Source organism: Zalophus californianus, chromosome 9 (assembly GCF_009762305.2).
Source record: "Zalophus californianus isolate mZalCal1 chromosome 9, mZalCal1.pri.v2, whole genome shotgun sequence".
NCBI lineage: Eukaryota > Metazoa > Chordata > Mammalia > Carnivora > Otariidae > Zalophus > Zalophus californianus.
Window position 1 is genome coordinate 100,326,159 of NC_045603.1, and position 24,311 is coordinate 100,350,469.

At 42.4% G+C, this 24,311-nt stretch overlaps 1 protein-coding gene across 10 annotated transcripts in view; it reads right to left on the reverse strand.

Annotated features, from left to right (window-relative positions):
- Positions 1 to 24,311, reverse strand: part of DYRK4 (dual specificity tyrosine phosphorylation regulated kinase 4) — a 76,426-nt gene that overhangs the window by 20,099 nt on the left and 32,016 nt on the right. For 7 of the 10 annotated variants that reach the window (XM_027595114.1, XM_027595108.1, XM_027595109.1 and 4 more), the window contains 9 exons: positions 23,555 to 23,635; positions 22,743 to 22,859; positions 21,894 to 22,032; positions 20,067 to 20,230; positions 16,801 to 16,937; positions 16,341 to 16,481; positions 14,338 to 14,476; positions 3,959 to 4,040; positions 1,230 to 1,402 (listed from right to left, as the gene is read on the reverse strand). In XM_027595114.1, coding sequence (XP_027450915.1) covers positions 1,230 to 1,402; positions 3,959 to 4,040; positions 14,338 to 14,476; positions 16,341 to 16,481; positions 16,801 to 16,937; positions 20,067 to 20,230; positions 21,894 to 22,032; positions 22,743 to 22,859; positions 23,555 to 23,635 — 1,173 coding nt within the window. Of the gene's footprint in view, positions 1 to 1,229; positions 1,403 to 3,958; positions 4,041 to 14,337; positions 14,477 to 16,340; positions 16,482 to 16,800; positions 16,938 to 20,066; positions 20,231 to 21,893; positions 22,033 to 22,115; positions 22,134 to 22,742; positions 22,860 to 23,554; positions 23,636 to 24,311 lie in introns of those variants that run through there. The other 3 variants (XM_027595117.1, XM_027595110.1, XM_027595113.1) reach the window with 3 other exon arrangements.

Genomic DNA, 24,311 nt, shown 5'->3' on the forward strand with positions numbered 1-24,311 from the left:
TATAGCCACTGTAGAAGAGAGTATGGAGATTCCTCAAAAGATTAAAAATATAATTATCATATGATCCCATAATTCCACTACTGGACACTTACCCAAGAATACAAAAGCACTAATTTCAAAAGATAAATGCACCCTTATGTTTATTGCAGCATTATTTACAATAGCCAAATTATGGAAGCAACACAAGTGTCCATCAATAGATGAATGGATAAAGATGTGGTACACACACACACACACATATATATAGAGAGAGATGTATATCTATAAGAAGTTGTGGTATATATGTATATATATGGAGTATGTATGTATATATATATAAAGATGTGGTATATATGTATATATAGATGTAGTATATATATATATAATGGAATATTACTCATCTATAAAAAAGAATGAAATCTTGCTACTTGCAACAACATGGATGGATCTACAGAATATAACGCTAAGTCAAATAAGTTAGATAAACACAAATACCATACGGCTTCATTTATATTTGCAATTTAAAAAACAAAACAAATCAACAAAGATAAATAGACAAACAAAAAAAACAGACTCTTAATTATAGAGAACAAACAGATGGTTACCAGAAGGGAGGTGGGTGGAGGATGGGTGAACTAGGTGAATGGAATTAAGAGTGCACTTATCAGGGTGCCTGGGTGTCTCAGTCGGTTAAGTGCCCAACTCTTGATTTCGGCTCAGGTTGTAAGCTCAGGGTCATCAGATTGCGCCCCACGTTGGGCTCTCTGCTGGGCATGGAACCTGCTTAAGATTCTTTCTTTCTCTCTCCCTCTGCCCCTCCCCATCCCACCCACCCCGGACTCATGCTCGAGAGTGCTCTCTCTCTCAAAAAAAGTAGAGTACACTTGTCATGTTGAGCGCATAATGTATAGAATTATTGAATCACTACATTGTACACCTCAAATTAATATAACACTGTATGTTAATTATACTGGAATTGAAAATTTTTTAAATGATTGAAAAATAAACAAAAAGAAAATGTCACTTTCATAATATGTTGGAAATTTCATCCTCTGCAACTATTTAATATTATGATAAAAATGTTAGATCCCAACTCAAAAGTGTACAGAGGGAAATATAATTCCAAAAATACTTCTAGGGGAACATCCAACAACAACAAAAAAGTATGCAGGCCACTGCCCAACAGCAACTGATGTAGCCCAGTGTTTGAGAGTGTAAGCTAAGGATCGTGCGGCGGCCCTCCCCCTCACCTCCATGATGCAGGCCAGCTGCTCCGCTTCGTTCTCCCCAGGGAAGAGAGGGTAGCCTGTGTACAACTCAGCCATGATGCACCCCAGGCTCCACATATCAATGGCCATGTTGTAGGGATGGCCCAGAATCACCTCTGGGGATCTATAGAACCGGCTTTGGATGTAGGTATATACTGTGGGGAAAGAAAGAGAACCATCAGGTAATATCCTCCTCTCCAAAACACACTTCTTCAGGACACCTTCTCAAGGGAAGGTCTAGGGTAACTAAGACTCCTCCACCCCTTTTCACTTTCCAGGCTTTTCGGGGAGATGGAAACACAGCTGATCAGCACTTCTTTTTTTTTTTTTTTTTAAGATTTTATTTATTTATTTGAGAGAGAGAATGAGATAGAGAGAGAGAGCATGAGAGGGGAGAGGGTCAGAGGGAGAAGCAGACTCCCAGCTGAGCAGGGAGCCGGATGCGGGACTCGATCCCAGGACTTTAGGCTCATGACCTGAGCTGAAGGCAGTCGCTTAACCAACTGAGCCACCCAGGGGCCCTGACCAGCACTTCTGAGTCAAGTTACGTATATAATCTCATCAAATCTTCACAGCAACCTGATTATCATATGGTGTTACTATCCTCACTTTACTGGTCAAGAACTCTAAAGTAGGCGTTGTTCTAGGGAAGGATATTTAAGTTAGCCAAACTTTATAAAAAAGGAAACAGACTAAAATAAAGCTAAATTTTCAAACTATCACATTAATTTGGGGTAGATGCCTTCTGACAGTATTGGGATTTGGCAAGGGAAGAGGCATATTAAAATGGAAAAAGAAACATGCAAAATGCACACTTTTCTAACGTGTATTCAATGTATTACGTGCATTGTGTTGTATAATATAAAGAAGGAAGAGCCCAGAAAATCTCAGCAGATAAAGCTGTACAGAAGACAGTACTATGGGGAGCCTAGGTTTTACAGAGGTGAGAGAAACAGGACACTACAGTTACTTCCACACGCTGACATTCTTTACCCAGATGCTGGCAGGACAAGGATTCTGTAGTCCCTTGTCTGTTGTTTGAATTGTTTACAGTAAAAACATAACAATTTTGTGATTTAAAACAAAATAAAGATATAATAAAAATGACTTTTATACCCTGCCTACATCCAAAATGCTTTTGATGCGCTTTGCAATCAAAGTACATATATACACAGCATAACTTTAAAAAATGGATTTAATGGACACTTCTATAATCTTTAATATGTTGGGACGCCTGGCTGGCTCAGTCGTTAAGCGTCTGCCTTCGGCTCAGGCCATGATCTCAGGGTCCTGGGACCCGGTCCCGCACTGGGCTCCTTGCTCAGCAGGGAGCCTGCTTCTCCCTCTGCCTGCCCCTCCCTCGACAAATAAATAAATAAAATCTTTAAAAAAAAATCCTTAACATGTGCCAGGCACTATTCCAAGTGCTTCATACAGAGCAACTCTCAGTCCTTAGAACAATCCTGTGAAGTAGGTGCTATGATTGTCCCCATTTTAAAATGAGAAAACTGAGACATACAAAGATGAAATAAATTGTCAAGGTCACTCAGCTATAGGAGGCAGAGCTGGGATTTGAACTCAGGCCATTCAAGTCTAGTATCTATACTCTATACTGCCTCATGGTTAAAATAAAGATAAAGGGAATTCAGAAGCTATATAAAGGGGGAAATGACTATCTGAAAGCAAGGATAGGATCACTACCAAATCTGTTGGGAGCATCCTGGCAGCCAAGGCAAGAAAGAGGCTGCACAGCTTTCGTGGCTGAGAAGATTAAGCAAATGAGTACTTTGTGGGAGGCAGATTGTTTTCTAGCTGGAATTTCTTATGGGTTCCATACATAAAAGATAACATGTGTCTTCAAAAGTAGTGCTGCAGAATATTTAGAAACAACCATCTAGTAGTCTTTTCTTTAGCCTCAGGAGGCTTCCTCTGATACTCCCTGCCACCATGAAGGCTGTTCCCAAACCCCTCTTTGCTGTTCCCTTGATACAGTCTGTACGTATTTATAGTCACTGCACCTTTGTATCTTTGTTTCTTCCACTGAACTGTAAGCAATCAGAGCACAGGATGTGTTCGGTTTTTTGTTCCTGTACCCAGAACGGTGACAGACACATACAAGATATTCAATTACATATCTGTTAAATGGTACATGTTCTTGCCATCAAACTTGATAAAAGTCAAAGAAGAGGCACTTAAATCAAGTTCAGCGATGGTTGTACAAATGTACTCCAAGGCTGCTTTCTGGATTCTAGCCTGGAAAAAAATATAAAGTCTAGAAAGCTTAGGGCAGTGACTCCCAAACCTCAGAATGGCTGTGTGTTCTACAGTACAGACTGCTGGGATCTCCCCCAGAAATTTAGATTCGGTACATCTGGGGTGAGGCCCTGGGAGATGTAAATTTTTAGAGGCCTCTAGTAATTCAGATGCACACCTAGTTAGTTTTGGGAGCCAAGGCTCTGGGGTAATTCCAGATACAGAATTTAAGAGTTGTAAATGACCTTTGTGGTATTTGAGTCCAGTCTTCTCATTTTATAGATGAGGAGACTTAGACTCAGAGAAGTGAAGCATCTTGTTCAAAATCACACCAGCAATTGCTGTGGCTGAGTCCGGACTAGAACTCATGTGACCTCACATCAGAAGTGGTGTTACATTCAGTAAGGGAAAGAAATCGCAATAGGAAAATTCAGACAAAGGGACCAGAACATGCCTACCTTTCTGGTGTTCATAACAGCTTGATCCAAAGTCAATGACTTTAACAGAGACTTGGCCCTTTTGGTATAACACTATATTCTCCTAGAGAGAAGGAGAAAGACAGACGTCAGTTTTAATAATGTTGCTCTACACACTCTATTTACCAGAATGCCTGCCATCCTCCAGGACCCCGTTCAAAATGCGACCAGTTCCAAGTTGGCCTCCTCCCACATCTCCAAACACCATATTCTCCCCCTTCCTCTGACTTCCTATTCGATTTGTGGTCTGCACTCTTGTTTGGACCCAGCATTTGCTGCTTTGCAGTATTTCTTTTGCATATATTTTGTCTCCTTCCCCATATAGAATGTGTAACTCCTGAACCCTATGGGTTTATTTTTATCTCCTTGGCACCAGACTCTATCTCTTGCTTGCATAAGGCCTTAGAAATATCACTGACTGAATTTAATGTTTCCATTAAGTGCTCCCCCAACATACTGATATGTCAGTAATGGACCAAAAAAAGGCAATAATTTAATTTGAGTTATGATTCTTTCGCCGACTTTGGGGAAAATGTGAAACCAGTGTCCCTGGAGAGTTGTGGTTAAGCAAGCAGAGCTCCTGGGCTCTCAGAGCATGAGGGTGTACTACCTAGGCCTGGAGTTTAAAATCCCAGTCATGTTTTCATAGCTCTCAGTATCAAATGAATTGACTATTATGAATATCAGATGAATTAGTTCCTTACTGAGTCCCTTAACTTTCTAGGTATGACACAGCAGGCCTGGTCTGAAGCCTCCGGCACCACAAATTAAGAAAGTACAAATTTAGTCCCTATACCTTTCCTAAAGTATATCTATATTAACTGGAAGAGTTCAATCAGCAAAAGTCGTTAAAAAGCAGACATTTCTAGTGTGTCTCCAGACCAATGGAAAGGTTCCTTAACTAAATGGGGTAGGCCCTCCCATCATATTGACAGAAAAAGCTCTATAGTGAGGATGGATGCATCAGACCATCAGAGCTCACTGAAACTATCCTAACTCCTTGATTATTTTTTTTAATTTTAAATTCATCTAATTAACATATAGTGTATTATTAGTTTCCAGGGTAGAGTTCAGTGATTCATCAGTTGTATATAACACCCAGTGCTCATTATATCAAGTGCCCTTCTTATTGCCCATCACCCAGTTACTGCATCCCCCCACCCACCTCCCCTCCAGCAACCCTCAGTTTGTTTCCTATGATTAAGAGTCTCTTATGATGTTCTCCATCTCTAATTTTGTCTTGTTTTATTTTTCCCTCCCTTCCCCTATGCTCATCTGTTTTGTCTCTTAAATTCCACATATGAATGAAATCATATGATAATTGTCTTTCTCTGATTGACTTATTTTGCTTAGCATAATACCCTCTAGTTACATCCATATCATTGCAAATGGCAAGACTTCATTTTTTTTTGATGGCTGATATATATACCACATCTTCTTTATCCATTCATCTGTCAATGGACATCTGGGCTCTTTCCATGTTTGACTATTGTGGACATTGCTGCTATAAACCCTGGGGTGCAGGTGCCCCTTCAGATCACTACATTTGTATCTTTGAATAACTCCCTGATTCTTGATCTACACTCACCAAGCACTCTCCTGGTTGCATGCACACTTTTCTAGGGGCATATATATTCCAGTTTACTATTTCTCAAAGAAATCCATTATGTCATGTGAATTTCCTTGCTTAGAGTCAGTCCCCTAAGCCCCAAAACCATGGATGTAGTGATTCTTTGAAGCTGCAAAGCTGAGGATTAGGAACTTGAATGTGGAGAATAAATCAATGTATCACCATTCTTGTGAGACTCTACCAGTAAGCCCTGAGAGAACATCTCTATCTTATCAATACTGGACTGTAAAAATATCCCAAATTTGCCCAATGAGTTATGGTTTTTTAAAAATTTTGTTTTGGTATGGAGGTTCCTCAAAAAGTTAAAAATAGAACCACCCTACAATCCACTAATCACACTACTGGGTATTTACCCCCAACATAAAAAAAACACTAATTCAAAGGGATGCATGCACCCCTATGTTTATATCAGCATTATTTACAATAACCAAATTATGGAAGCAGCCCAAGAGTCCAACAGCTGATGAATGGATAAAGAAGAGCTGTACAATAGAATTTTACTCAGCCAAAAAAAAATAAAGAAAGAAAGAACAAAATCTTGCCATTTGCAACAACATGGATGGATCTAGAGAGTATAATGCTAAGGGAAATAAGTCAGTCAGATGAAGACAAATACCATATGATTTCACTCACATGTGGAATTTAAGAAACAAAACAAATGAGCAAGAAAAGAGAGAGAGAAACCAAGAAACACACTCTAACCATAGAGAACAAACTAATGGTTATTAGATGGGAAGTGGGTGGGGGGATAGGGAAATAGGTGATGGGGATTAAAGAGCAAACTTATCATAATGAGCACTGGTGTGGTATGGAAATGTTGAGGCACTATATTGTACACCTGAAACTGATATAACACTGTGTTAACTATACTGGAATTAAAATAAAAAACAATAAAAAAAACAACCGTTTCAGGGAGGATGAGGAGAAGGGAATGAGGAAAAGTTAAGGGATATTTGCATATCTGTGAGAGTTATCTTGTTTTTGGAACCAGCTCCTGATCGAATATCTTCACACCCTTATACCTTTCCCCTAGCTACCTCTCTGTACTCCTCAAGCTTGCAATCATTAACTCTTCTAACAAGCATTTATTTGTTGCCTATCATTACTATTGCCAGGTACCATGACAGATCTGGGAATAAAATGGTGAGAAGACAATGGTCCCTGACCTTGGGGGAGCTTGCAGTCAGTGGAAGATAAAGAAACCATCCCTACATAGCAACCAGGGCAATAACAGAGGTAGGTATAGAATATCAGCAGGACATGTGGGAAGGGCACATTCATATGGAGCAGAGGATTTGCTTTACCCTAGGACCAACTCAGAGTACAGTGGATAAACTCAGGATTTAGTAGAGCAGTTCTCCATCTCTCTGCATAACATATGTCCCTCGGCGGAGCAAGATGGCGGAGGAGTAGGAGACCTGGATTTCGTCTGGTCTCAGGAATTCAGCTGAATAGGGATCAAACCATTCTGAACACCTACGAACTCAACAGGAGATCAAAGAGGAGAGTAGCAACAACTCTCTGAACAGAGAAGCGACCACTTACTGGAAGGTAGGACGTGCGGAGAAGTGAATCCGAGGCGATATTCGGAAGGATAGACGGCGGGGGAGGGGGCCTCCGTGGCCGCTTCTGGCAAATGATAGAGCCGCAGAGCACAAAATCGAAACTTTGAGAAGTCGGCTCCGCTGAGGGACGTCACTCCAGTGGCTAAGCGGGGGGTGGAATCCTCCCGGGACAGTGTGGTCTTAGGACCCTCGGGGTCACAGAAAGACAGGGGGTGCCTGAGAGCGGCAGAGCTCCCAGGTATCGGAGCGGGGAAGCCGGCTGCAGGAACGGAGCCAAGGTGCGGGCTCTCAGCTCGGGGTTGCCATAAACTGTGATCCGCGACCCAGTCGGGGCACTGCTCCTCCAGCAGGGACCCAACAAGCGGCAGAGCCGGGGAGACTCCCCTTCCTCCCCCAGGAGGAGCGGCGCGGGAGCGCACCGCAGGGATCTGCTGGGTTTGGAGACTCCACACGGGATCGGGTGCCAGAGATAGAAACGCTCGGTCACAGGCCGGGTGAGCACGGAGTGCGGCCGGAGACCAGGGAGACGGGAGTGACTGCTTTTCTCTGGGGGGCGCACTGAGGAGCGGGGCCCCGAGTTCTCAGCTCCTCGGGGTGATTGGGAGGCCACCATTTTCGCCCTGGTCCTCCAAAGCTGTACCAAGAGCTTGCAGGGAACAAAAGCTCCCGAGAGCAAACCCAAGCAGCTTGCTTAGCCCGGACCGACAAGGGCGGGGCAATTCGGCCTCCGGCAAAGACATTTGGAAACCACGGCAACAGGCCCCTCCCCCAGAAGATCAGCACCAACATCCAGCAAGCCAAGACCAAGTTTACTGATCAAGGAGAACGGGAGAACTCCAGCGCTAGGGGAATACTGCACATAGAATTCATGGCTTTTTTTTTACCATGATTCATTACTTCATCAAAGTTAATTTTTTTAACTGTTTTTTTTTTTTAATTTTTCTTTTTCCCCTTTCAACCAACATCTTATCAATCCCTTTTTAAAAAAAAAATATTTTTTATTTTTCATTTTTAGAGTCATATTTTATCCCTTCATAGTAGTTACCCTTATTTTTGGCATATATATATATAAGTTGTTCACTCTTTAAAATTTTGAGATACAGTTTCTTCTAACAGATCAAAATATACCCTAAATCACTAGTGTATGGCTTTGTTCTAGTCTCCTGCCTGATCACATTCTCTCCCTTTTTTCTTTATATTTTTTTTAAATCTTCTTCTTTCTTTTTTCAAACAACTTCTTATCTTATCAATTCCTTTTATAAAATCTTTTATAATTTTCATCTTTACAGTCATCTTCCATCCCTTCATTGTATCAACCCTTATTTTGTACATATATGTCTTTCTTCCTTTAAAATTTTAGGATGCACAATTTTCTAACAGACCAAAATACACCCAAAATCTAGTGTGTGGCACTGATCTATGCACTAGCCTGATCATATTTGATCATATTCTGATTTTTTGTATTGCTCTGTTTTTGTTTTTATCTTTTTTTTATTTTTTTTCTCTTTTTTCTTTCTTTCCCTTTCTTTTCCCCCGGTTTCAGGTCTTTTCTGATTTGTATACAGTATATTTGCTGGGGATGTTGTTAACCTCTTAGCATTTTGTTCTCTCATTCATCTATTCTCCTCTGGACAAAATGACAAGACGAAAAAAATCACCTCAGCAAAAAGAACAAGAGGTAGTACCGTCAGACAGGGACCTACTCAATACGGACTATTAGTATGATGTCGGACCTAGAGTTCAGAATCATGACTTTAAAGATACTAGCTGGGCTTGAGAAAAGCATGGAAGTTATTAGAGAAACCCTTTCTGAGGAAATAAAAGAACTAAAATCTAACCAAGTCAAAATCAAAAAGGCTATTAATGAGGAGCAATCAAAATTGGGGGCACTAAATGCTAGGATAAATGAGGCAGAAGAGAGAATCAGCGATATAGAAGACCAAATGATGGGCAATAAAGAGGCTGAGAAAAAGAGAGAGAAACAACTACAGGATCACGAGAGCAGATTTCGAGAGAGTAGTGATACGATAAGACGAAACAACATTAGAATAATTGGGATCCCAGAAGTAGAGGAAAGAGAGAGAGGGGCAGAAGATATCTTGGAGCAAATAATAGCAGAGAACTTCCCTAATGTGAGGAAGGAAACAGGCATCAAAATCCAGGAGGCACAGAGAACACCTCTCAAAATCAATAATAATAGGTCAACACCGCGACATCTAATAGTAAAACTTACAAGTCTCAGAGACAAAGAGAAAATCCTGAAAGCAGCTTGGGAGAAGAGATATGTAACCTACAATGGTAGAAATACTAGATTGGCAACAGGCCTATCCAAGGAGACCTGGCAGGCCAGAAAGGACTGGCAAGATATCTTCAGAGCACTAAACGAGAAAACTATGCAGCCAAGAATACTATATCCAGCTAGGCTGTCACTGAAAATAGAAGGAGAGGTAAAAAGCTTCCAGGACAAACAAAAACTAAAGGAATTTCCAAACACGAAAGCAGCCTTCCAAGAAATAGTGAAAGGGGTCCTCTAAGCCAAGAGAGAGCCTAAAAGCAGCATAGACCAGAAAGGAACACAGACAATATACACTCACAGTCACCTTACAGGCAATACAATGGCACTAAATTCATACCTTTCAATAGTTACGCTGAATGTAAATGGGCTCAATGCCCCAATCAAAAGACACAGGCTATCAGATTGGATTAAAAAACAAGACCCATCAATATGCTCTCTGCAAGAGACTCGTTTTAGACCCAAAGACACCCCCACATTGAAAGTGAGGGGGTGGAAACCCATTTACCATGCTAATGGACACCAAAAGAACGCTGGGGTGGCAATCCTTATATCAGACAAATTAGATTTTAAAACAAAGACTGTAATAAGAGATGAAGAAGGACACTATATCCTACTTAAGGGGTCTATCCACCAAGAAGATCTAACAGTTGTAAATATCTATGCCCCGAACATGAGAGCAGACAATTATATAAGGCAATTAATAACAAAAGCGAAGAAACACATTGACAACAATACAATAATAGTGGGGGACTTTAACACCCCCTGACTGAAATGGACAGATCATCTAAGCAAAAGATCAACAAGGAAATAAAGACTTTAAATGACACACTGGACCAAATGGACTTCACAGACATATTCAGAACATTCCATCCCAAAGCAACGGAATACACATTCTTCTCTAGTAGCCATGGAACATTCTCCGGAATTGATCACATCCTAGGTCACAAACCAGGTCTCAACCGGTACCAAAAGATTGGGATCATTCCCTGCATATTTTCAGACCACAATGCTTTGAAACTAGAACTCAATCACAAGAGGAAAGTCAGAAAGAACTCAAATACATGGAGGCTAAAGAGCGTCCTACTAAAGAATGAATGGGTCAACCAGAAAATTAAAGAAGAAGTACAAAAATTCATGGAAACCAATGAAAATGAAAACACAACTGTTCAAAATCTTTGGGATGCAGCAAAGGCAGTCCTGAGAGGAAAGTATATAGCAATACAAGCCTTTCTCAAGAAACAAGAAAGGTCTCAAATACACAACCTAACCTTACACCTAAAGGAGCTGGAGAAATTACAGCAAAGAAAGCCTAAACCCAGCAGGAGAAGAGAAATAATAAAGATCAGAGCAGAAATCAATGAAATAGAAACCAAAGAACAGTAGAACAGATCAACGAAACTAGGAGCTGGTTCTTTGAAAGAATTCACAAGAGTGATACACCCCTGGCCAGACTTATCAAAAAGAAAAGAGAAATGACCCAAATCAACAAATCATGAATGAAAGAGGAGAGATCACAACCAACACCAAGAAATATAAACAATTATAAGAACATATGATGAGCAACTCTATGCCAGCAAATTAGATAACCTGGAAGTAATGGGTGCATTCCTAGAGATGTATCAACTACCAAAATTGAACCAGGAAGAAATAGAAAACCTGAACAGACCTATAACCACTAAGGAAATTGAAGCAGTCATCAAAAATCTCCCAACAAACAAAAGCCCAGGGCCAGATGGCTTCCCAGGGGAATTCTATCAGACATTTCAAGAAGAATTAATACCTATTCTCCTGAAACTGTTCTAAAAAATAGAAATGGAAGGAAAACTTCCAAACTCATTTTATGAGGCCACCATTGCCTTGATCCCAAAACCAGACAAAGACCCCATCAAAAAGGAGAATTACAGACCAATATCCTTGATGAAAATGGATGCAAAAATTCTCACCAAAATACTAGCCAATAGGATCCAACAGTACATTGAAAGGATTATTCACCATGACCAAGTGGGATTTATCCCTGGGCTGCAAGGTTGGTTCAACATCCGCAATTCAATCAACTTGATACAATACATTAACAAAAGAAAGAACAAGAATCATTTGATCCTCTCAATAGATGCAGAAAAAGCATTTGACAAAGTACAGCATCCTTTCTTGATCAAAACTCTTCAGAGTATAGGGATAGAGGGTACATACCTCAATATCATAAAAGTCATCTATGAAAAACCTACAGCGAACATCATTCTCAATGGGGAAAAGCTGAGAGCTTTCTCCCTAAGGTGAGGAACGCGGCAGGGATGTCTACTAGCACCACTGCCATTCAACATAGTATTAGAAGTCCTAGCCACAGCAGTTAGACAACAAAAAGAAATCAAAGGCATCCAAATTGGCAACGAGGAACTCAAACTCTCACTCTTTGCAGATGATATGATACTGTATGTGGAAAACCCAAAAGACTCCACCCCAAAACTGTTTGAACTCATACAGGAATTCAGTAAAGTAGCAGGATATAAAATCAATGCACAGAAATCAGTGGCATTCCTATCTACCAACAACAAGGCAGAAGAGAGACAAATTAAGGAGTCGATCCCATTTACAATTTCACCCAAAACCATAAGATACCTAGGAATAAATTTAACCAGAGAGGCAAAGAAAGGATCTGTACTCAGAAAAGTATAAAATACTCATGAAAGAAATTGAGGAAGACACAAAGAAATGGAAAAACGTTCCATGCTCATGGATTGGAAGAACAAACTTGGGAGGATGTCAATGTTACCTAGAGCAATCTACCCATTCAATGCAATCCCCATCAAAATACCATCCACTTTTTTCAAAGAAATGGAACAAATAATCCTAAAATTTGTATGGAACCAGAAGAGACCCCGAATAGCCAGAGGAATATTGAAAAAGAAAAGCAAAGCTGGCGACATCACAATTCCGGACTTCCAGCTCTACTACAAAGCTGTCATCATCAAGACAGTATGGTACTGACACAAAAACAGACATATAAATCAATGGAACAGAATCGAGAGCCCAGAAATGGACCCTCAAGTCTATGGTCAACTTATCTTTGACAAAGCCGGAAACAATGTCTAATGGCAAAAAGTCTCTTCAACAATGGTGTCGGGGAAATTGGACAGCCACATGCAGAAGAATGAAACTGGACCATTTCCTTACACCACACACAAAAATAGACTCCAAATGGTTGAAAGACCTCAACGTGAGAGAGGAGTCCATCAAAATCCTAAAGGAGAACAGAGGCAGCAACCTCTTCGACCTCAGGCTCAGCAACTTCTTCCTAGAAACATCGCCAAAGGCAAGGGAAGCAAGGGCAAAAGTGAACTCTTGGGATTTCATCAAGATAAAAAGCTTTTGCACAGCAAAAGAACCAGTCCACAAGACCAAAAGACAACCGACAGAATGGGAGAAAATATTTGCAAATGACATATCAGATAAAGGGCTAGTATCCAAAATCTATAAAGAACTTATCCAACTCAACACCCAAAGAACAAATAATCCAATCAAGAAATGGGCAGAAGAAATGAACAGACATCTTTCCGAAGAAGACATCCAAATGGCCAACAGACACATGAAAAAGTGCTCAACATCGCTCGGCATCAGGGAAATCCAAATCAAAAGCTCAATGAGATACCACCTCACACCCGTCAGAATGGCTAAAATTAACAAGTCAGGAAACGACAGATGTCGGCGGAGATGCGGAGAAAGGGGAACCCTCCTACACTGTTGGTGGGAATGCAAGCTGGTGCAACCCCTCTGGAAAACAGCATGGAGGTTCCTCAAACAGCTGAAAATAGAGCTACCATACAATCCAGCAATTGCACTACTGGGTATTTACCACAAAGATACAAATGTAGGGATCTGAAGGGGTACATGCACCCCAATGTTTATAGCAGCAGTGTCCACAATAGCCAAACTGTGGAAAGAGCCAAGATGCCCATCGACAGATGAATGGATAAAGAAGAGGTGGTATATATACACAATGGAATAGTATGCAGCCATCAAAAGGAATGAGCTCTTGCCATTTGCAACGACGTGGATGGAACTGGAGGGTGTTATGCTGAGTGAAATAAGTCAATCAGAGAAAGACATGTATCATATGACCTCACTGATAGGAGGAATTCTTAATCTCAGGAAACAAACTGAGGGTTGCTGGAGTGGTGGGGGGTGGGAGGGATGGGGTGGCTGGGTGACAGACATTGGGTAGGGTATGTGCTATGGTGAGCGCTGTGAATTGTGCAAGACTGTTGAATCACAGATCTGTACTTCTGAAACAAATAATGCAACACATGTTAAGAAAAAATAAAAGAAGAAGATAGCAGGAGGGGAAGAATGAAGGGGAGTAAGTCGGACGGGGAGACGAACCATGAATGACGATGGACTCTGAAAAACAAACTGAGGGTTCTAGAGGGGAGGAGGGTAGGGGGATGGGTTAGCCTGGTGATGGGTATTAAAGAGGGCACATTCTGCGTGGAGCACTGGGTGTTATGCACAATGAATCATGGAACACTACATCAAAAACTAATGATGTAATATATGGTGATTAGCATAACAATAAAAAAATTAAAAAAAAACATATGTCCCTCATACCCCTAAGCCTTCTGTAGGAAAACCCTCAGACCTTCCTGCTCCTGTCTGTCTTGATGATAAACTACATCTCTCTGCATTGCCCCGATATCTGTCCCTTAGTCTTCACCGCATCTCTCGTGGTTTACAGAACATATAAACATAACTGCTTGGCTTCCATCCTGGAGCCTTGGCTATGATGGCTTCCCAGTTACCACTGGGAAACAGAATGGGGCAAACAATTTCTGAGGGTGGGAACCAGCTCCCCTGGCAAGACAGAGCTTGTACTCACAGGCTTGAGATCACAGTGAATGATTTTCTCTACGTAAAGCATTTGCAAACACTTCAAAACAGAGAGGGTGAAGCGCCGAACTATTGACAGACTGAAGCCTTGAAAGCTATTATTCTTCATCAACTCATATAAGTTGATTCTGGAAAAAAGAGAGAGAAAGTGATATGTGTGTATCAGTGCAGAAGGTATAATGCTGAGTTTGAATGTCTAAATGATCCCATATCACCTGGTTTCCCTCTGGTAGTAGGCAAACCTCAGACCAGGAGGCAGGGCTTTCAAGTCCTATAAACTCAACCTTCCCCTTGATTCATGGTGGATCTGGCATGAAGCTCCACTGTGCTGGGCTTTCAGATGTCCCTTGTTTCTTATGTGGCAAGGTCATTAACTGCTTTGTTACTCATGTGGGTGTTAAAACGTTGGGCCAAACTTCTGAAATATTCATAGTTTCTCAGGCCCTTGGAAGAGATCCAGGAAGTCCACCACCCAACCAAGTGGCCACCCCTGCCCCAAACTAATAAGGCTGTCTAAAGACATATAAATGTTCCTGATAGGTAAAGCAACAAGAGAGTGGATAGATGGGGGCTGAGGCAAAATGGAGAAGCCCTACCCTATCTAAAGTGAGCCTGGACGCTTGGTCCCATCCAACTGTAGCCTTGCAGAAATGAGGGTTTACTCTTGCTAGATTATACCAAATTTTCTAAACAGGCAGAAGCCTGCACTATTGTATAAAAGCCTGCTATATTATGTGAAATCTGCTGACTTACAAATGTTGGAAACAAATGCAAAGCATTTTAACAAGAAAAATATATCTGTGAGCTGCCAGTTTGTGGCTCTGCAAACCATAAGGTGGGGAGAGGAGGGAAAGAAGGGGCACCACCCAGAAACAACTTCTTCCTGGTTTCTCCCAAGCTTCCATTTCCAAGCCTTCTCTAACTCTGGAAGTACTTAGGAAGCCATTCATTCTTGAGGAGTACAAGGGAGATGTGAAGCTCTAGCCTCATTCTGACTGGCTGTGTGACCCTGGGCAACTCCTAACCTCTCTGGTCTTTGCATTCACCCTCTGCACACCTGCCCCCCCTCTCTTTTCAGAGCTCTTTTAAGTACAATGACATTTAACTGTGGAAATACTGTGAGTAATGGTCTAGAAAGGCAGCCTGGCTTGTTCATTTTGACAGAAGGAAGATAATTCGCCTCTGTATACTGGAAAGTGGACCACATTTTGTAGTCATCAGAGATGCTGAGAAGAGTATCAACCTTCCTTCTGACTCCAGTTTAGCTGGTTCCTAGAATTTCACTAATAGCAACGGTGTCATGGGAGCACCAAGCTACCAGCTCAGTGAATCCCATAATACTGAGCCTCTGAGCATCTACCCTAATTATTCCCCTTTGCTAAATGCTTTCTCGGTTTCTGGTTTTGTTCAAATTATGGAAGATGGTCTTCTCAGAGAGAAAAGTACTCAAATTAGCATGTCCTTCCAATTATTACACCCTTCCAGCTCCAATACTCAGCTACGTGATGCCGATCTATTTCAGTCAGGTTCTGCTTCCTGACCAAAAATACCTGCTCCTGTCCTTACTTGCTCAAAATCAAAGTCCTTTCCTTGCTGGGAGCAGCTAGCTGCCTGCTTCCTTGGCTTCCAACCTCAGCACCACAGGATCATAAAGCCAGTGAGTGGGGACATGGTGGCAAAGGACAGTCCTTTTCAATATATTTCAGTTTCAATCTTGAGCGCAGGGGCCTTGCATTGGTTATGTCACCCAGTTTGACACCCAGAACTTAGGCAGCACATCCTGAGTATGCTGGCAGGTGACAGGCATGACTGAGGGATGGGGTGAGATGGGCAGCTTTGGGCCCAGCTCGTTTGACTCCTTGGCCATCGTGTCTACTCTAGTCATTAAAAGCTCACATCTAGAAAAATCTAGTGTTCTGACCTCAAAGTTTCTCTTCTGTCACCTTAAGCAATTTTTCAAAAGAAAATGAATTAAAAGAAAAAGCAGCTGACCCCAGGAGTTCAAAGGTGATGCAGAGATGATTGCGAAAATAGAAAAAGTCCTTCATGTGTACCACATTGTGGGTGTTGTCTTTGTCCTTCCTTCTGAGAGCTTCCAGGATCTTCAGCTCCACCAGGGCCTGGTGGTGAAATCTGAAGTGGTGGGGGAGTGGCAGGGAGGATAGGAAATGGGGACAGAATTCACAGTGTCATGTCATGCTACAGCAGTTAGCCCCTTTCTCCAGCCCCTCCCCATCACCCCAACAAGACCGTCCAGGGAGAGGGGGCAGAAAGCACTAAAAGCTTCATATTCTTGCTTCTACTTTGCCCCATTGTGAAATTAGAGAGAGAAAGAGGAAAAAGATGAGGAAGATCAGAGGAAAACGCAGAGTTAGGAAGGGTTGGCATTATGAAGGGGCCAGAATCACGCAAACCACCTCTCCCATGGCCTAGGCCATCTAGCAAACCATACCTCTTCTTATTCCTGATGATTTTCAAGGCCACCAACTCATTGTTTTTGTGATCCAAGCACTTGGCCACCTGTCCAAAGGACCCTTTCCCGATCATCTCCAAAACCTCATAGCGGTAGGCAATGTGGTCATGCAGGACCTGCAGAAGCCAGACCAGGGTAAGAAACAGAGCCATAGGCTCTGGGGCTTCCCTGATAGTGGGGCCCCTGTGTCAGCCCATGGTTTATGCCTGGGGGAACTTTCTGAACTGCACCAGGTATTTGTGTAATTCCTATACTCCTCTCGTTGCTTAGCTTGTTGCTCAGATCCCAGGCTACCAAGGTGGTGCCAGGAAGGTCCCACAGGCTCTATCCACGTCAGGCAGTGCAAAGAACATTGGATGGTCTTTAGAAAACTTGGGTTCTAGGGACACCTGGGTGGCTCAGTCTGGTTAAGCGTCTGCCTTCGGCTCAGGTCATGATCAGGGTCCTGGGATCGAGTCCCGCATCGGGCTCCCTGCTCAGCGGGGAGTCTGCTTCTCCCTCTGCCTGCCGCTCCCCCTGCTTGTGCACACACACACCCCCCACTCTCTCTCTCTCTCTGACAAATAAGTAAGCAAAATCTTTAAAAATTGAAAATTAAAAAAAAAAGAAAACTTGGGTTCTAGTCCCAGCCCTGCTGTTGCCTCTAGTTTTCTGCTTATGTGGGAACCTGCCAAGTAAAAGGACTGAACAAAGTGGCTCTCAGGTCCTTCCGGTTTGGATATTTCATAATTCTTGAATGCAGCTGAGCAGTAGCCTCAGTTTGGGGGAAGTTCTATTTTAGACCCCTGGTGCATCTGTTCTGCCTCTTCCTGGTCAGATCTAGTTCTCCTCTTGACTTATCCAGATTTAATTCTAACTTGACAGTAAGCAGTACAGAACTCAAACCTTTCTCAACTAAGAAGAGAAGCATTTTCCAAGAGTCAGAATCACCCATGTCCCTCCACGGGCTGGAAACTAGAGAACAGGGATTTATTCAAAGCAATGGGAAATTTTTAATTAAAAAGACTTTATCTGCACTTCTTCAGACAAGTCCCTTACTAACTGTGAGCTCAGTGCCCTCATCTGTAACTGAAGATTCTGGATAAGAACCTCTAATGCCTTCCAGTTCTGAGAATCTCTGATTCCCAGTTTTGCACGCAAGAATTTGGGAGAGATGAAAGACATATGTTTGTATACAAGTCCTCATGAAGTGTTCATGATTCTGTGGTGGCAGTTCTTTCATATAGCAGGAATCAGGATCATGAATATGAACAGGTACAACTTTACTAATTGTGGAAGTGGATTGCCCTACTTGTACAGGTTTGTCATGACAATGTACAGGGAAAGGGCAATGGACAAGCTCTGCACATGTTGGCATAAAGGTATTTTGCACAGGTCACCAGTTTGGTTGTATCATAATTATTTATCTACATGTCCACTTTGACATTGACTGTCATTACTTGAGGCCAAGAACCAGGTTGTACTCATTTTTATAGTTCCTTTTATATTTCTAGAGTCTAGCAATGCTCAAGCATATGATAGGTTCTCAAATAGGTATTCAATTAATGATCGTTGACAGAATAGAAATGAGAATGCAGTTGTGCTGCCTGTTTGGGAATTTGGCATGCATTGGAATGCAATGAAGATGGAGATTCTGAGTATACAGTGAGCATGCATTATCCCCCTGCCTGCCTCCACCAGTAACATAGCTCCCTAATATTTGAGACTGAGGAACTGAGCTCCAGTGAATTAACTTAAAGGTAGTGCTGACATCCCTGGGGAATTTTCCAGAGACTCTAACCCAGGTAGGGGTCAGGGTGGAGGAGTTGAGGATGTCTGGATGAATTGGAAGTAAGGTTTGTGTTGGAGATACTTAACCAAGGATCCATTAACAGCCCACCCCTCTTTGAAACCTTATGTATGTTCAGGGTGCCTTTTCTGGAATAAGGACTTACAGCATATATCAGACTCCCAAAGGGATCCTCGGCCTAAAAATGTTAAGAACCAGGGCACTAGATAGAGGATTTGTGCCAGAAACTCTAAATCCTTCCTTCTCAGAGTGTAACCAAGGACCAGCAGCATGGGCATTGCCTGGAAACTTTTGAAAAAGGCAAAATCTCTGGGGCTCCATCCCACACCTGCTGGATAAAAATCCACATTTTTAACAAGATCTCCAGGGGCTTAATGTGTATAGTAGAGCTTGAGAAACACAGCTCTAAATACTCTTAAGAAATAATGTCTCTTTGGGGCACCTGGGTGGCTCAGTCAGCTAAGCAGTTGCCTTTGGCTCAGGTCATGATCTCCGGGTCCTGGGATCGAGCCCCACGTCGGGCTCCCTGCTCAGCAGACAGTCTGCTTCTTCCTATCCCTCTGCCTGCCTCTCTGCCTACTTGTGCTCTCTATCACTCTGTCATATAAATAAATAAAATCTTTAAAAAAAAAGAAATATGTCTCTTCTTTGAAGCCATCAAAGACCAATCTTTAAATGTAACGAAGTTGTGAAGAAATGTCCAGAGGAGGAATTTCTCAGCAGCCTACTAACCTGGTAGACTAAGCATCACATATCTGGACATTTTCAAAAGTGGAAATTCCTTTCTGAAGCAAAAGAGACACTTTTCACTGCCTGGATTTTGCCTTCAGGCTGGTAAGAGGCACTGTCCTGGCGAACCCCAGATTACAATCAGAAGAGGAGAAGGAGAGATCATCTTTGCTAGGATCCATCTTTGGGAACTTGAAAAGAGTCAAGGACTAGGTGCCAGAGACTACAGTGACAAGAACTTTTTTTGGTTGCAGAGAAATGGCATTTAAAATGGAATAGGAAAAGGTCCATGTATGGGCTTGTATAGAGGAGACAAAAAAGAGGATATTGGGAAGACTGCACCTTATTCCATGGAGTATGGCCTTTCCAATGGGTGCAGAGCTATGCAGAAAAGAGCCTGTGGAAATTTGCCCAGGACACAAACCTGTTACTCCAAATACTCTTGGAGAAAAATCAGTACTCTGTTAGCAGAGTAGTTTGTATATTAAGTGCATGTTTTCCCATTTTTAAACATGGCATTTCTTTGGTTTATCACCTACTAGAATCCTTCAGGATGCCTAGTCTGAGATGTATTGGCACCAAATGCTATTAAAACACACACACACACACACACTCACACACACACACACACACACACACACACTTTTTTTTTTTTTTTCCTTTCCAGACTACTTCTTGTCCTTAAGCCCCAGGCCCCTGGAGTTACCATGACCTACTCCCCCATCACCTTCATATAGGAGCCGTGTTCATCATCGAAACTTGTTTTGCTTAACTTCTCAGGAGTCACATGGAGCTTCTCTGCTTCAAGCCCCAGGAACCACAGCTTCGTGTAGCCCAGGATTTCACTTTGCTCATATGAAGATAGCTGGTTCTTAAAAAACTTTAGGGCCTCTGTGTGAAAGACATTATAGTTGTCAGTTGAGGCAACATGGGGATTTACCCAGGGTCCTGATGAGGACACCCCTTCTAGCTCATGAGACAGTCACTCCTTTCCTCAACTAGGTGCCTTACTAAGGACCATGTGTCTTGAATCTCACAGGGTAGAAATGTAAAGGATAAATGTTAAGGTGTTGTACTATTTCCATAAATCAGGAGGGAAATACAAGGAAGGGAAAGGAAGAATTTAGCCATTTGCTAAAAGCTATGGGTTGCAGTAGCATTGGTAAAAATTTGAGGAGGAAAGCTAGTGTCAAGTGGTATGTAGTTACAGCAGCAGTTTCCATATTGGGGGCTACACAAACAGTTTATCCCAAGAGGGTTTGCAAACTATAATGCCTTCAAGGGCCAGGCAAGTAACTTAAGTGCAACTTTAAAGGCCCAAGAAGTATTCCCACTCAAATCTGCAGCTCAGACTGCAAGGAAGGAACATGTGTTTGCTCTTCTCTATCCTTCTCTGGCCAGACCCCATCAGGTATTTGGTGTTTGGTCTGGCAGCAAGTGGGGTGGGGTTCAAACTTTAAGGAGATAAACTGGAGAGTGCTGAGAGAGAGTCCTGGGGATTGGGGGTAGGAGGGGAAGGCACCACGTTATTTGACAAACTGCTGAAGAGTTGGAGAAGGAACTGCCAGAAGGAAAAAAGACATGAGAGACAAGACCTGTGTGAAGGGCAGTCATGCATATTCTTAGCCCAGAAGATAGAACCAAGACCTAAGAGAGCAAGGAGGGAGATATGAGCTCTGTAAAGTCAGAACTAACTCAAGACTGAAGTGATCGCCTCGTGGGTGTTTCCTAAGATTGTTTAAGAAGAGGAAGGACAACAATTTCAAAGCTGTGGGTAAAGAGCTCTAAGTGTCAGATAATGTTGGCACAGTGGGTGTTGGTTCTCTTCCTTTGAATCCTAATAGGGGATGAATCTCTGAACCTTGTGAGGAGTTGGGCTCCTGGCCAAAAACCTATGTGATCTTTCAGGCCCAACCATAGGTAATTACAAAGGCTTCCTGGCAGGGTTCACGGGGAAACTGCCATTGCCACACCAGCATTGGTGCAGAGCCAGTACATGAACTCTCCGAAAAGTTGCTGTCAAGGGCTCAGGTTCCCCTGGGCAGCCATGCGCTTACACACATCTACATTTCTAACCCAGAAGCCCCTATTCAGATGCTTTCCTCAGGTATTTCTGACAAGACCTCCTTATCAAGAGGAAGAAGTGAGATATCAAGGCACTTGCCCTACTCTGACTCAGTACTCAGTACATTTCCTCTCGTAGCTCTTCCCCTCTACTTCTCCCTCCCCCTCCTGCATAAAATGACAGGAAGCTTGTTCAGCTCCCTAGGCAGTGAGCTCTGCTTGAGCTCATCATACACATCTGACCTGGAGTGGTGCCAGTCCACAGGGAAAATGGAACACTGGGGAGTCGGTGTTTCCCCCTATTTATTCTCTTCCTTATACTATCACAGTAAGTGATGAGATGCTTACTGCTACTTTCACTTTGGCTTGTTGCCTTAGTTGACTTCTCTAACACCTGGCAGCCTAGCCCTCTTTGGTTCAGCTCGGCTCATGACACCTTGACCATCTAGAACCAGCCCCACTAAACGCTGCTACTTCCCAAACGGCATACCTGCTGCCGTCAGAGGCACCTTGTGCTTTCTTGGTGGTTTCTCCTCTGGCTTGAGATCTTCGGTTTTAATGCTTGAATGAAAAGGCATCTCTGAAGTCCGGAGCTCAGAGGCTGGCGTCTGATTGTGACTTTGATTCTCCTGTCCAGACAAAGAGACTTGAAATAAAGGACTGCTTAGACTTTTGGGTGTCACGAACCATTGATCAGACCAAGAACACCCACCTCCAGACAGATTCTTCTTCTACCTTTCCAGGGAGAAAATGATAATTATCAGACCTTAGGTTTTCTCAGTCTTCCTCTCAAAGGAAGTATCTGTCTGACTCACATTATTCTCTGTGAGGCCTGTGCACAGTGCCTTAAGCAGTTGACAACCACAGTGAAGAAATGGGAACAGTTTTTTTATTACTGCTCTTGAGAAGGTCATTTCCTAACTAGATAAAGTGATTTGCTCAAGGGCACAAACCCTTGAACTTATGTGTCTATCATACCTCTTTAACTTGGCTCTTTCTTATGTTCTCTCTTTTGGTCCTTACACAAAAAAGAGTAGGGGACACTGGAAGAAAACAATCATTTCATATGCTTCTACTATTTATATACCAGACACTTCACTCTTCTTTCCCTCAATAAATCCTCATGACAACCCTATGGAGAGCCCATTTTGTGGATAAAAGAAAGTCAGTGATTTATTTGCTAAGGTTTACATTCATTGTAAAGAGTGAGAACAGGACAAGAACCCAACTCTTCAGGTGACATTGTGCTTTTCCCACCATCTCGGCCTTTCTAAACTTGGTTCCAGACCAAAGTCTTTGACCTCCCTGCTCAGGGCCATGTCCACTGCCCTGTACTCACCTGATACAGCAGGGGTGGCTTTAGCAAGATTTTGTTGCTGATGCGTGGGAAGTTAACCATGTTCTTCTTCCCCTTGGTATCCACAAAAGGGAGTGAAGTAATGCTGGTGTTTGGATTCTATATAAGGAGAAAGTGGATAAGGTGCAGAAGCCTCAGGCAAGAAATCTATGTCTCCAGGGAGTCATTTCTCCCAGCTCCCCTGTCACAGCAAGAATGAGTCTGAACCAAATCCAGGCCTAAATCTATTTTCAAAGCTCTTGTAGAGAAAAGCAGAGTGGTCAAGCAGATGAGCTCTGGGTTTGACTCCCTGCTCCACCGCATGTAACAGTAGATCCTGAATAGGTCACAAACTCTTTCTCTAAGCTTCAATTATCTCATCACTACCATGGGGACAAAAATGGGATCTACCTCATAAGGCTTTTGTGAGGTAAATGAGGCAATTCATGTAGAGTATTCCATAAGTGTTAGCCATTATTATCATCATTCCAATATCTTACCACCCTAATATGGGAAAGCACTTCCTGCTATATAGTGTACACCTCCCTTGGTGCAACATAAGCTTGCATTTCTCCTACATTATTGATTTGACCTCACTTGGATGCCTGTCTCCATGAATTGATTGATTACAAGAGAGGTAGTCTGTCATTGAATAGCAACATCTAAAATTGTGTGGAGATGAGGCATGGTGATGTGGATAGAGTATATGCATCATGTTATGCTGAGTTGATGAAAAATGCCTCTGAAAAGCTATTCTGGCCACCCACCTAACCTCAACCTTTCCTAGAGAAAAGACACTAAGCATCACTTCCCACCTTAGGCAAGAATCGAGTCATTCTGAGGTTCTTGATCTTGGAAGGTGGCTTCTGGGCTTGAACCAAAGGCTTACTCTCAACCTAGATCAAGTAGAACAGTATTGGAATAGTGTTTAGCATGCTATCATCTCAAGCTATTGAGACATATTTTGCTTCATTACAACAATCAAAATACAGTTGAAGCCAGCTCTCTTGATCCCAAAGCTAGGAAGAGCTAAGAGAGGCCTAGAGAAGTACTGAATGAATGTATGAATGAACGCATATCAAAACAAGTGGTCTTTCTGGCAGTGCTTATCCTGGATTGACTTGTCCTATGGTTTTCATACTTTAAAAAAATCCATAGCACCCTTTCTTCAAATAAAAACTAGGCACTCTGGACAGGGGAAGAAATAAAAGCTGAGCTGCTCTTTCCAAAGAAAAGAAAATGCCCATAGTCTTGCCCAGGGACTCTTCCTACCCTCAGAGTGGCTCTGAAGGTGCCCTATTGGAACCCACTAGAGTATGGGAGCCCAGCCTGAACACCAGTGACCTGATCAGGAGAGACTTCACATCTAGAAAGGGGTCAGGAGGAAAAGACCAAAACAGCAGAGCTGTGTCCCACAAAGGGTGGCAAGCACACCGTCAAAGTATGTGACGTAATTGTGTGTGATACAAGATAACGGATATCTAATGTTTATACATTTATTTTAATATACATTTATTTTAATTTGAAAAACCATAGCATATTAAACCTATAATTTTACTATGTAAAATGAGA